Source organism: Mauremys mutica, chromosome 15 (assembly GCF_020497125.1).
Source record: "Mauremys mutica isolate MM-2020 ecotype Southern chromosome 15, ASM2049712v1, whole genome shotgun sequence".
Taxonomy (NCBI): Eukaryota; Metazoa; Chordata; order Testudines; family Geoemydidae; genus Mauremys; species Mauremys mutica.
The window spans coordinates 37,506,272-37,519,604 of NC_059086.1; the positions used below are offsets into that span (position 1 = coordinate 37,506,272).

The 13,333-nt window shown below is 57.1% G+C and overlaps 1 protein-coding gene and 1 pseudogene across 1 annotated transcript; one reads left to right on the forward strand and one right to left on the reverse strand.

Moving 5' to 3' along the window:
• Positions 1-5,817: 5,817 nt before the first annotated feature.
• LOC123350035 (olfactory receptor 1B1-like) lies at positions 5,818-6,868 on the forward strand. The gene is given in 2 exon segments (XM_044988369.1): positions 5,818-6,624; positions 6,626-6,868. Coding segments are annotated over 2 exon segments (1,050 nt in total).
• Positions 6,869-12,088: 5,220 nt separating this feature from the next.
• Positions 12,089-12,899, reverse strand: LOC123350036 (annotated as a pseudogene).
• Between the last annotated feature and the right edge of the window lie 434 nt (positions 12,900-13,333).

Below are 13,333 nucleotides of genomic sequence, written 5' to 3' on the forward strand. Positions count from 1 at the left end.
TTAGAGCAAGGGGGGCTGGGAGCCAGGACTCCTGGGTTCTCTCCCTGGCTCTGGGCGGGGAGTGGGGTCTTAGTGAGTCAGAGCAGCAATCACAACTCCTGGCCCCGAAAATGGAAGCAGCTGAACTGCTGCCGCCGATGAGAACCAGGGGCCCACCCCACCGTGTTATCTCCCACCTCTCCCTGCTGCCGTGGAACAGAGCAATGGGCCCATCTAACCCGGTATCCCGTCTTCAAGTGGCTGCTGGCAGAGGAATGAGCAAAGCGCCCTGGGGGGAGAGTCTGAGTTTCCCTGGCCCACTGGGGTCGCTTTCCCTCAGAGTCAGCAGGCTCGTTTCCCTGGCAGGGGGCAGGGGGCAGCCTGGGCTCCTCTGACTCTGGCCGTCCTGGGCACCCGCTCCTGTTTTAGGTCTTGTGGCAGAGAGTTCCGCAGGCCGCCGGTGACCATCCAATTTCTTCCGTTCCTCATTCGAATCTGTGGCTTTTCCCTGTCCGCACGGGGCGGATAAAACCCGCCGTTCTGGTCTGTGGGAAACGCTGACGTTCTGCAGCTTGATTTCGTATTTCGAACGCAGCCGAAAAGACAGAGCTGCCCCTGAGGTGAAAATCCGGAACAATGTCGATTGGCGGCCCATGGAAATGTGCCATTTCTGCAGTCACCGGCTTTCATTTCCGTAAGGTAAATAGGTGTCAGCTCAATAAAGTCCGCTCATTTTCCATTGCGCGGCCTCGATTCAAATCCTGTTATTAGCGGTACAGCCGGGCGAGGAAGGATTCGCTTTTTTAATTGCTCAGCGGCGCTAACGAGCAAAATTGACAGCGGGGCGATTTCAGGATATTCCTTTGTCTGTCTTGACATGTGATGTGGACGGTGTGTGGGTTGAGGACAACAAACTTTGATCTTTCGGAATCTCAGCCTCCCCTGTCGTTAACTAATTAGTGTCTGACACCACCCCCCACCCCCATCGTTTGGACACCCCCAGTCAATTTCCCACAGTGGTGGAAATGTACATCAGTAAAAACTGGCGGCGGGGTGGAGAGGAGCTAGCTGCGGGCAGGCGGGGGGCTCGGGGAGGGCGCGGAGTGGGGGCAGGAAGGGGCAGAACGAGGGTGGGGCCTCAGGAAAGGGGGCGGGGCTGAGGGCGGGGCCTCAAGGGGAGGGGCAGAGTAGAGGTGGGGCCTCAGGGCAGACCAGGGGTGGAGCATCCCCCCCAGGGCAAAACAAAACTCAGCCCCAATGGGATGGATGAATAAGGGAATCGTGCGTCGGAGCAGAGAGGTGATTTGATTTGGATTCAGCTGGGATCCTAGAAGTCCCTGGGTCACATGCCCCGGGGGAAAATGAATCCTTCCTGACCACTGCACTGCCCTGAAGAATGAGAGTGGATCCTGGTCACGGCTTACTGCCGAGCTGCCAGGATCACGCGGAGGCCAAGGGCTGGTCTCCCATGGCCCATGAAGGGAGGAGAGAGCGTGAGGGACCCACTGGAGGGGATGAGCTAAATGGCAATTGAAGGGAAGGGATGTGGAAGGGCAGAGCGGAGGCATCACCTTGGTCCTGTTTTGGGGTCTTCCCAGGGCAGCTCTGGATCCAGGGGAGCACTGGACAGTGGCGGGGGGCCCATTTTATCTCCCTCTCTCCTGCACGTGCCGGCTGGCGTCTCGGACAGCCCCGGATCTTTCCTCCCCATCCCCGAAATCCCGTCTTAGCCTCTCCCATCAGGGAGCTCGAGCAAAACCGTGTGATGACCCCCACCTCCACTTCCAATCCTGACCTGCCGACGGGTCTCGGGTTGGAAATGTTGAGCCGTGGCGGGAAAACCCAGCCAAAGGGCCCTGAGCCATTCCGAGCCATGACACGCAACCCGCTGGCCGGCCCTGGCCAAGTTCCTGCCCCATCCCGTGCCTCAGTTTCCCCTCCCACCTAGCTCCTCTTCGCTGCCTCTCCCTACGTGTCCATGCAGAGATTATTCACCCTCCCATGTCCTTCTACACCGGCCTGTCTGTCTATCTACCAGATCCCCATCGAGATCAGGGCCCCATTGTGCCAGGCGCTGCTCACACCCCAACCGAGATCAGGGCCCCATCGTGCCAGGCGCTGCCCAGACCCCAACACCCTCATGGAGGCGATTTCCCTTGGTTTCCGGAAGCGCAGAGACCCATCCTGGAATCCTGGGCCCAGTGCTGGCGGGACCCGTTTTCAACAGGAGGTTGAAAATCAGAGCAGGGGCAGAAGAGAGACACCAACATGATTCAAGCCCTGTAGAGCCCAACCCAACAGGACCCAGCGACAAGGGGCCGGGCCGGGTGGGGCAAACAACTGGACCAGCTCGGGTCCCCTCAGCTCCCCTCCTCCTGTCCCTGCCCCCGCGTTAAACTCTGTGGGTGCGGGGCCAACAGCGCCGACTGAAAATAGGGGGGTAGATTTGTATGGGGATCTGCCCCATTGACCCCAGCTGGGATCTGCCCCATTGACCCCAATGAAGCTACGGCCCTTGGACCCCGGCTGGGGGTCTGCCCCATTGACTCCAGCGGAGCTACGGCCCATTGACCCCAGCTGGGGTCTGCCCCATTGACTCCAATGGAGCTACGGCCCATTGACCCCAGCTGGGGTCTAACCCCATTGACCACAATGGAGCTACGGCCCATTGACCCCAGCTCGGATCTGCCCCATTGACTCCAATGGAGCTACGGCCCATTGACCCCAGCTGGGGTCTGCCCCATTGACCACAATGGAGCTACGGCCCATTGACCCCAGCTGGGGTCTAACCCCATTGACCGCAATGGAGCTACGGCCCTTGGACCCCACCTGGGGTCTGGCCCCATTGACCCCAATGGAGCTACGGCCCATTGACCCCAGCTGGGGGTCTGGCCCCATTGACCCCAATGGAGCTACAGCCCATTGACCCCAGCTGGGATCTGCCCCATTGACCACAATGGAGCTACGGCCCATTGACCCCAGCTGGGATCTCCCCATTGACCCCAATGGAGCTACAGCCCATTGACCCCGGCTGGGATCTGCCCCATTGACTCCAGTGGAGCTACGGTCCATGGACCCCAGCTGGGATCTGCCCCATTGACCCCAATGGAGCTACGGCCCATGGACCCCAGCTGGGATCTGGCCCTTTCTTTGTTCCTCTGCTGCTCTCTGCTCAGAGTCCCTTGGGGTCGCCTTCCTGTGAATAAATCTCCTTGTGGGATCCCGGATTTGCTGATTCTGTGCTGGAGTCAATCCTGAGCCGTCGTCCTGTTTCTCGACGCCCGACTCTCCGCCCAGCTCCTGCCCCCTCGGAGAGGGATGTTGCTGCTGCTGTCGGTACAGGGGGTGCAGGCTGGGAGGGATGACAGGCACAGCAGGGAGCTGAGAGACACCGGGTTTGGGAGGAGGTGGAATCGGATCCCCTGTTCTGGGGGGCTCAGCTCCTCGGTGCCTGACGTGCGAGGGGTTGGGGACAGAGCCTGCAGCTGTGTGGTTGTGTGATTGTGTGTTTTGTGTTGTGCCGGCAGCAGGTGAGTGTTTGCATGAGGAGGGCAGTTGTGTGCCTGGTGCAGCCGGCTGACAACATTCAAGTGGGGTCATTTTCCCCCCAGAAAACAGACTTTCATCCACTTTCCGTAATGACAGGAACCTTCATTCCGAGAAGGTTAAAAACGTCCTTTCGAGCCCCACACGGCTTTTCTCTTGCGTAAAACGTTTCTTTTCATGGTGTCCCAGCCCCATAGCTCTGTTACGCTCTTCATATCACAGCCAGCAGCTCGTCTTTCCCGTCGACCGGGAACGAATCGATTGGTGTCCGTACCCGTCGATTTCACGGCACTCCAGCCGAACCAAGATTTCCAGCGGTGATCACGGAAACGCACAGGTCGAGCCAGTGAGAAAAACGCGGCTGGCGGACTAAGATTCGCTCGAAGGATTCTTTCTTTGCCTCTTTCGACAGGTGAGGTGAACGATTTGGGCTTTCGGGGTTCCTAAGCCTGTAACGGTCTGAACATCAGCAGCGCTTGCCGTGAAATTGTTCTGTTTCTTTGTGGCACCTTAGAGACTAGCAAATTGAAGTGGGTTCTAGCTAGGGTGCCCAGACAGCAAGTGTGAAAAATCGGGACGGGGGTGGGGGGTAATAGGAGCCTATATAAGAAAAAGCCCCAAATATCGGGACTGTCCCTATAAAATCGGGACATCCGGTCACCCTAGTTCTAGCCCACGAAAGCTTCTCCCCAAATAAATTTGCTAGTCTCTAAGGTGCCACGAGGACTCCTCGGTTTTTGCTGATACAGACTAACACGGCTGCTGCTCTGAAACCCGAGGTCTGTTTCTGACGGCCCTGCTGGGGTGTAGCCCCCTCCAATTTCCCGCATTTCAGTGGATCGAATTGGAAAGAAAACCCTTAAAACCACGGCTCGGTGTTAGCCGTGGCAACTATAGAGATATAATCCAATTGTGCCCGGCCGTTCGGTTGTGCGTTTTGGTTGGGAAAAGACGCCACGTTTCCAGGAAAAGTTTTTTCTGCATTTTCCTTCTCATGGGGGACGGGGGCGGACGGGGGACGGGGGGAACCGTTTACAAACTGTCGGGAGATGCCCCAGAATGGAAATTGGGTTTTCTGAAGTGCTCTGGGGTGGGGGCAGGGTTTGGACGTGTGTGGGGGGGGGAGGTGTGGGGGGGGTGCGTTGGATCCCAGGGGTCCCTCGCACCCCACTTCCCAGGTTCTTTGTAACCCCCCAAACCTGGCAGAAAAGGGAAAAGGCCCCGTGTGGGGAATGGGGCCAATGCTCAGAGCCCAGGAGGCTCTTTGGGGGCAAGAGACGTGTGATCTCAGCTGTGTGACAAAGGCACCAAGCGCCTGGAATGAGGCAGAACCAGGGAGAGAACCCAGGCGTCCTGGCTCCCAGACCCCCAGCTCTAACCCACTAGACTCCCCTCCCCGAACCAGGGAGAGAACCCAGGCGTCCTGGCTCCCAGACCCCCAGCTCTAACCCACTAGACTCTCCTCCCCTCCCCGAACCAGGGAGAGAACCCAGGCGTCCTGGCTCCCAGCCCCCCCCTGCTCTAACTACTAGACCCCACACTCCTCACCTTGGAGCTGCTGGTCTAGTGCTCGGTACCCTCCACCTGGGCTGTGACCGGTGCCCCCTTGGCAAACACCTGCCCCGGCGACTTGAACGGCTTCAGGTTGTAGCCCATCAGGAAGGGGTAGAGCGGGCCCCCTATGGGACGGAGAGCCGGCTCAGGGTGGATGGACCCAGGGACACACACACACACAGGAGAGAGCGCCCCTGCTCAGTGACCGACAATCCCACACCAGCACTCAGCTGGGAGGCCTGGACAGACAGAATCCGGGTCGGGAGGGACGGACGACCATGCAAACCTCTCCCCCGCACCATGCCTAGGGACCAGCAGCAGCAATGTAGGCCGGTGGCAGGACGCCTGGGTTCCTGGGGAGGGTCCTGACACCCAGCCCCCTCTGGCTCTAACCCGCCAGAGCTGGGAGGAGAACCCAGGAGTCCTGGCCCCCAGCACCCTGCACTCCCCCAGACACAGTCCAAACACCTTTTCCAGAACTGGAACCAGAATCCTAGGGTATGATTGTGTGTGAGGGCTGGGAGCCAGGACGCCTGGATTCTCTCCCCGGCTCTGGGAGGGGAGTGGGGTCTGGTGGTGAGAGCCGGGGGGCTGGGAGCCAGGACGCCTGGGTTCTCTCCCCGGCTCTGGGAGGGGAGTGGGGTCTGGTGGTGAGAGCCGGGGGGGCTGGGAGCCAGGACTCCTGGGTTCTACTCCCTGGTCTTTGACCCGGGCTCCCTGCCTTCTCCCCACAGCCCCATGGGTTGTGAGAATGGCAGTGAAATCTCCGAGTTCATCCTGCTGGGCCTGTCGTCCCGCCCGGGCCCTCAGCCCTCGCTCGTCCTCCTCTTCCTCCCTCTCTACATGGCCGGCGTTCTGGGCAACTCCCTGATGGTGGCTCTGATCACGGTGGACCCCCGGCTCCACACCCCCATGTACTCCCTCCTCCGCAGCCTCTCGCTGGTGGACGTGGGCCTGCTCTCGGTCACCGTCCCCCAGGCGCTGGCCCACGCCCTCTCCGGCCGCCGTGCCGTGCCCTTCCGCGCCTGCCTGGCCCAGTTCTTCTTCTTCTACGTCTTCGGCGTCTCCGACACGTTGCTCTTGGCGGCCATGGCCCTGGACCGCTACGTGGCCATCTGCGACCCGCTGCGCTACCCGGCCGTGATGAGCTCCCGGGTTTGCCGGTGCCTGGTGGCCTCCTGCCTCGGCCTGGCCGCCCTCCACGCCGCCTTCCACGCCGGGCTGCTTCTGAGACTCACCTACCAGGGCGGGAACCAGCTGCCCCACTTCTTCTGCGACCACCAGCCCCTGCTACGCCTCTCCTGCTCCCCGACGCGGGTCAACGAGGCGGCCATCTTCTTCGAGGGCGGCCTGGTCATCCTGGGGCCCTTCCTCTTCATTGCGGCCAGCTACGCCCGCATCGGCCGGGCCGTGCTCCGGCGGCCGGCCTCGGAGAGGCGCCGGGCCCTCTCCACCTGCGGCTCACACCTCACCATGGTGGCTTTGTTCTACGGGGCCATCGTCGGGGTCTACTTCCAGCCCGGGGCCAGCTACTCGGCCCCCCGGGGGGGCCGTCTTCTCCGTCATGTACACCATCGTCACCCCGGCCGCCAACCCCTTCGTCTACAGCCTGCGCAACAAGGACGTCCAGGGGGCTCTGAGGAGACTGATGGGGAGGGGGACGTTTCTCCCAGAAGGCATGAGGCTTGGGGCCCCGGGGAAGGGAACTGGCTGGCTTAGGAGGGCGGGGAATGGGGCATGGGGCCTGTCCCCTCAAGGAGGTGTTAACTCCCATCCAGTGCCAGCATGAGGGACGGGCTGGCTCAGGGGGGCGGGGAATGGGGCACGGGGCTTTCCCCTCTAGGAGGCGCCAGCTCCCATCCAGCTCCAGGGCAGGGACTGGCTGGCTTAGGGGGGCGGGGAATGGGGCACGGGACCTTTCCCCTCTAGGGAGAGCTAGTTCCCATCCAGCCCCAGGGCGGGGGGTCAGGCTGGCTCAGGCGGGTGGGGAACAGACCCTTAAAGCCTTTGGCCTGGTCCAGACTACATCGTCCCTGTGACGCCGGCAGGCCAGGTGCATTTGGCATTGGGACTTAATGGCGCAGCCGCAGGACGCCGCGTACTACCAGTGCCCCGCGGTACCACGGTGCAGTGCTTGCTCTGTGACTATAGAAATGTTCGCTAAGACTGGGAACCCCCTGGTCGGGGGAGACGCGTCACCCAGGGTGAAACGCTTGGTCCCCGTAAGAGGGGTCCTCCCCTGTCCAGCAAACATCCGGCGCCAGAGATCGGTGGATGTGAGCTCTCCTCATAGGCCTGGAGTCCCCAGCCAGTTAGCCCTACAGAACGCAGAGCTCTCACGTATTACAGCATCTGCGCACCGTCTCTCATTTGTGCGTCTGTGACGCTGTATGGACTAGGGGTGACCCGTTTATAATATTATTGAGACCAACATTACAAAATTGCAACGACTCTTACCAGATACGCCATGTGAGGGATCAGCGGGAAAGGTAGGATTGGCTAACTCTGATCATCACGGCGTATGTATGTATCATTAGTGTGTTATGAGTTGTAAATACGTGTGGGGTGTCTGTACATCCAACTCGTGCTGTGTTTCTGGAGATTGGCACCGGCACGAGCCAGCCTGCTTGATGGCCTCTCAGCCGTACAGTGAAGCCATTGAGAGAAGCCCAGGGCTATGCCTTGAGTCAGGCCGGTGGACAGAAACCTCTAAGGCTTTTCCATGCCATGTGCTGTGAAGCTTGTGTCTGGGACACGGGATGTGGATGCCACATGTCAAAGGATATAAAAAGGCAGCTGCATCCTCTCCATTTTGTCTTCAATCCTGCTCCTCACCTCTGGAGTCGCTTCTCTACAAACTGAAGCTCTGAACAAAGGACTGACTGACCCATCCACGTGGTGGGTGTGTTCCAGAGGGACTTTACAATCCAGCAAACTCACCAGTGCTGCTCAGAACCTGATATATGGACTTTGAAGTCATAGACTCCTAGACTTTAAGGTCAGAAGGGACCATCATGAGCGTCTAGTCTGACCCCCTGCACAACGCAGGCCACAGAACCTCACCCACCCACTCCCGCAACAAACCCCTAACCTATGACTGAGCTATTGAAGTCCTCAAATTGTGGTTTAAAGACTTCAAGGTGTTGCGAATCCTCCAGCAAGTGACCCGTGTGTGTCCCACGCTGCAGAGGAAGGCGAAAAAAACCCTGCCAATCTGCCCTGCAGGAAAATTCCTTCCCGACCCCAAATCTGGCCATCAGCTAAACCCTGAGCATGTGGGCAAGACTCGCCAGCCGGCACCCAGGAAAGAATTCTCTGTAATAACTCAGCTACCACCCCATCTAACATCCCATCACAGACCATTGGGCATATTTACCGCTAATAGTCAAAGATGAATTAATTGCCAAAATTAGGCTCTCCCATCATCCCATCCCCTCCATAAGCTTATCAAGCTTAGTCTTGAAGCCAGATATGTCTTTTGCCCCCACTACTCCCCTTGGAAGGCTGCTCCAGAACTTCACTCCTCTGATGGTTAGAAACCTTCATCTAATTTCAAGTCTAAACTTCCTGATGGCCAGTTTATAGCCATTTGCCTTTGTATGTATGTGATTGCTTTACCGTTTAACAACTCTCTTCTCGTTCTTTCTTTCTGTTATAATAAACCTTTAGTTTTAGATGCTGAAGGATTGGCCGCAGCGTGGTATTTTGGGTCAGATCCAACGTAATATTGACCTGGTAATGTGGCTGGCCCTTTGGGGTCAGAAGAACGTTTCATTTAGTGAGCAGAGGTTTTAAATAACTTTGCACTGTACTGGCCCCAGGTGCTGATTGGGAGCCAGTTTGTGACTGGTTGGTGAGTCTAACTTCACTATTACCCACCAGTCTGGGGAGTGTCCTTGGCATTTTCAGGGAGGGCTACCCTAGGCACCAACAGCTCACAGCGTGTCTTTCACGGTGCAAATAACTCCCTCGTTTCTTTCTCCTGGTGAATAAATCTTTAGTTCCTTACGGGATTGGCGGCAAGTGCCGTCTTTGCCATCCACCCCCTCTATCCCCACATACCCATCTATCTCTCTGTTTACCCATCCCCATACCATCTATCTAGCTATCTATCCCCATCCACATACCTCTCTCTATCTATCCTCATCCACCCCCTTCTCTCTCTCTCCCTCCCTCTCCCCATCCACCCCATCTATCTATCTATCTATCTATCTATCTATCTATCTATCTATCTATCTATCTATCTATCTATCTATCTATCTATCCCCATCCACCCCATCTATCTATCCCCACACCCCCATCTCTCTCTCTCTCTCCCCCCATTCACCCCATCTATCATCTATCTATCTATCTATCTATCCCCAGCCACCCCCTCTTCTCTCTCTCTCTCTCTCTCTCTCTCTCCACATACACCCTGTGACATACCCCTGGGTTACAACCTAGCCTGCGGGGCCGCTGAGTCCTCTTAAACTCTCCAGCCTGTCCTGTCTCTCCTAAGGCCATGCCACTGACCAGCTGCAAGCCCCTCCAGGTGCTGTGATCACTCAGCCATCAACACCCAGGGACACCCCCAGCTGAGCTGCATGAACGCTTTCTCAGCCACTCGTGAATTAGACACAGGGAGACCCCAGCCAATTTCCCCAGACCGCCCGCCTTGCGCCCCGTAGATGTCCCCTCTTACACTGCTCAGGACCTTCCCTTGAACCGTGCAAGCTCATTCATTAGTTCACCTCCTCATCAGAGGGAAGTGGACGCACACCCGCCTTTGTAATCCCATCCATCCATCCATCCCTCCCTCCTCTCTATCCATCCATCCCTCCCCTCTATCCATCCCTCCCCTCTATCCATCCCTCCATCCCTTCCAGCCCTGGGACCAGTCTCCCCAGTTCAAAATCTTTGTTGCCCAGGTGATGCGGGAGGGGAGAGGCCCAGTGGTGACGTTACGGACCCTCGTTTATACTTTCTCTCCGGGTGCTGGAAAGCTCCTGGCCATGACGTGGGGGTCAGGCCACCCCCATGGGGTACGTGCCCCCTCTAAAGAGTCTCCAGGAGAGTGGATTCTTCTTCATAGGCCCTCAATGCCTGTCCGGCCAATCGAGATGTAAATCCGTCTTGTCCGTGTGCTGCTCCTTTCGTGCCACGGAAAGGCCGGCTGTGGGCGTTCCCACTGGCCACGTATTTCAGTGACAAACACACAGCAATACTTCCTAGCTCCCCATCCAATGAGACCACGCGCCAGCCAACAGGGTAGCAACGTTCAGCCGAGCCTGACGTCTCAAACGATCCCTCGCAAGGCACGCGTTGCACCAAACCCATCACAACCATATCACTGGGGTGAGTATGGGGGCTCCAGGGTGCTATTTTGAGGTACAGAGTGTCACGGGCCCCCCTCTGCAATTTTTCCCTGTCCTCTTTTTAAAGGCACGCTCCAAAACTGGGCTTCAGTTACAATCACACCAGGGCCAAACACACATGGAAAATCACCTCTCTGCTCCAACTCCAGGTTCCCCTGGCAGAGGTGCCTGACTGGCCACGGTGCAGGTGACAACTCATGGTTCTGCCCTGTCTCCGGGGGGGGGGGGTGCACAGCTTACTGCCCCGGGAACAGCACTCAGCTCCCAGAGAACCTCGCCTCCAGCTCAGTGCAGGGGCCTGGAGACCCCCAGCAGCCCTAAGCACCTGAACCAACCTGGGTCCCGCCGAGGGAGTCGCACCTTCCGCTGACGAGGGCAAAGCACCACGATCTCCCCCAAGGGCCTTTTGCTAATGAGCCCAGCTGGGAGACAGCTCCATTGGAACTCCGCGGACTAAAAGGCGAATTAACGGGGCCCCCGGAGAGCCCTGAGCCATCAGCCCGGCACTGGAAAAACAGAGCTAATGAGAGGAAGTTATCGCAGGGCGTCTGAGTAGGACAGAGATGTTGACTTAAGACAACCCAAAAAGATGACTCAACTAGATGACAGCTCAAACAGAAGACTCTAGAAAAAGATGACTCAGGAAGAAGACAGCTCCAAAGGAGGACATCAGAAGAAAGTTACTAAAGAAGACGACAACAGAAGAAGACGAAGGAAGACAAACTAACAGATGTACTGGAGCATGCATCCAACAAAGTGGGTATTCACCCCCGAAAGCTCATGCTCCAATACGTCTGTTAGTCTATAAGGTGCCACAGGACTCTTTGCTGCTTTTCAGGTAGAAATTGACTGAGAAAGACAACTCAAGAAGAAGATGACTCAAAAATATCAAGAAGCCTCCAAAAGATAAGGACTCAATAAGAAAGTCAAGGTGGGCGAGGTAATATCTTTAATTGGCCAAAGACATTACTCCACCCACCTTGGTCCTCTAATATCCTGGGACAGACACCACTACAGCTACACTGCATACAATAATGACTCAATAAGACAGCTTAAGAAGATGACTCAAGAAGACAACTCAAGAAAAGTATAGCTCAGAAAAACAACTCAAGAAGAGGATCCATTGAGGTGACTCAAAAAGAGGTTGACTCAAGAAGACAACTCAAGAAAAATATGGCTCAGAAAGACAACTCAAGAAGAGGATCCATCGATGTTGACTCAAGAAGACAACTCAAGAAAAGTATGGCTCCGAAAGACAACTCAAGAAGAGGATCCATTGAGGTGACTCAAAAAGAGGTTGACTCAAGAAGACAACTCAAGAAAAATATGGCTCAAAAAGACACTCAAGAAGAGGATCCATCGAGGTGACTCAAAAAGACAACTCAAGAAAAGTATGGCTCAGAAAGACAACTCAAGAAGAGGATCCATCGATGCTGACTCAAGAAGACAACGGCTCAAAAAGACATTCAAGAAGAGGATCCATCGAGGTGACTCAAAAAGAGGTTGACTCAAGAAAACAACTCAAAATCCAGCAATATCTCGTCAACCTCCGGCCCCCAAAGCTCACTTTATAGCCAGCCTCTAGACTGTACAGTGGAGTTCCTGCACTCCATCTCCTGGGCACTGGGGTGAGCCAAGTCCACCCCAAGCAGCACCTACATCCCCAGAGAGACCATCGTCCAGCTGATGTCGTTTCTCAGAGCCCCCTTCGTCTCATCATCCCTCAGGGTGTAGAAGATGGAGGGGTTGAGCATGGGGGTGACCAGAGTGCACATGACAGCTGCCAGAGCATCCTTTTTGGCAGAGAAGCTGCATGAGGGCTGGAAGTAGTCCCAGATGACGGTGCCGTAGAAGACGGCTACGACAGCCAGGTGGAAGCCACCGGTCGAGAAGGCCTTGCGCTTGCCCTCAGGCAAAGAGACCTTGATGACGGCGGACACAATGGCGACGCAGGAGAGGAGGATGAACACGCCCCGTTGACCACCAGGGCCTCCTCGGTGTGCACCATCAGGGCATTGAGCCCAGTGTTGGAGCAGGAGAGTTTCAGCAGGGGGAAGATGTCACAGAAGAAGTGGAGGACCCGGTTGGAGGCGCAGAAGGAGCGGTGGGACGCAGGTGTGCAGCAGGGAGTGGAGGTGAGAGATCTCAGCCAGGAGGTGATGCTGAAGAAATACATCGGGGCCAGGCAATCGGCATTCTGGTCACCCATGGGCAAGACGGAGGAAGCCGGCTGGGACCAGGTGCAGAGAAGAGCAGCCAGGCCGGGGAGCCAGGCCTCGGCTTTCACTTGAGATACGATGAGACCCCCCCCAACACACACACACTAGGACAAAGGGGGAGGGGAGCCAGCCCAGGAACCGCCACCGTGTCAGAGGAGGATTTCGCTGGGTATCGTTTAACCAGATTCAGAGCTTCCAAGCCTAGACGGGTCCACTGGGATCTCCTGCAAAATGCAGGCTGGGGCATGGCCCTGAGTGAATGCAGCAGCCCCTGTTGGGGAAAATGTCCCATAAGGTGCCACCTTCTGGTTTTGGCACTGGGTGCTCCTCTCCGCGCCCCCCCGCCCATACGAATGGTGGGCAGGGCCTCAGGGGAACAGGCCGAGCAGGGGCAGAGCCTTGAGGAAAGAGGCCCAACGGGAGCGGGAGGAGAGTGGGTGGAGTGGGGGTGGGGCCACGGTCCGGGCACCGGGGCTCACAAAAGATTAATCCATCTCTCCCCTCTATCCATCCACCCATCCCTCCCCTCTATCCATCCCTCCATCCTTCCCGTCTATCCATCCCTCCATCCATCCCGTCTATCCATCCCTCCCCTCTATCCATCCACCCATCCCTCCCCTCTATCCATCCATCCATCCCTCCCCTCTATCCATCCATCCATCCATCCATCCCGTCTAGCCA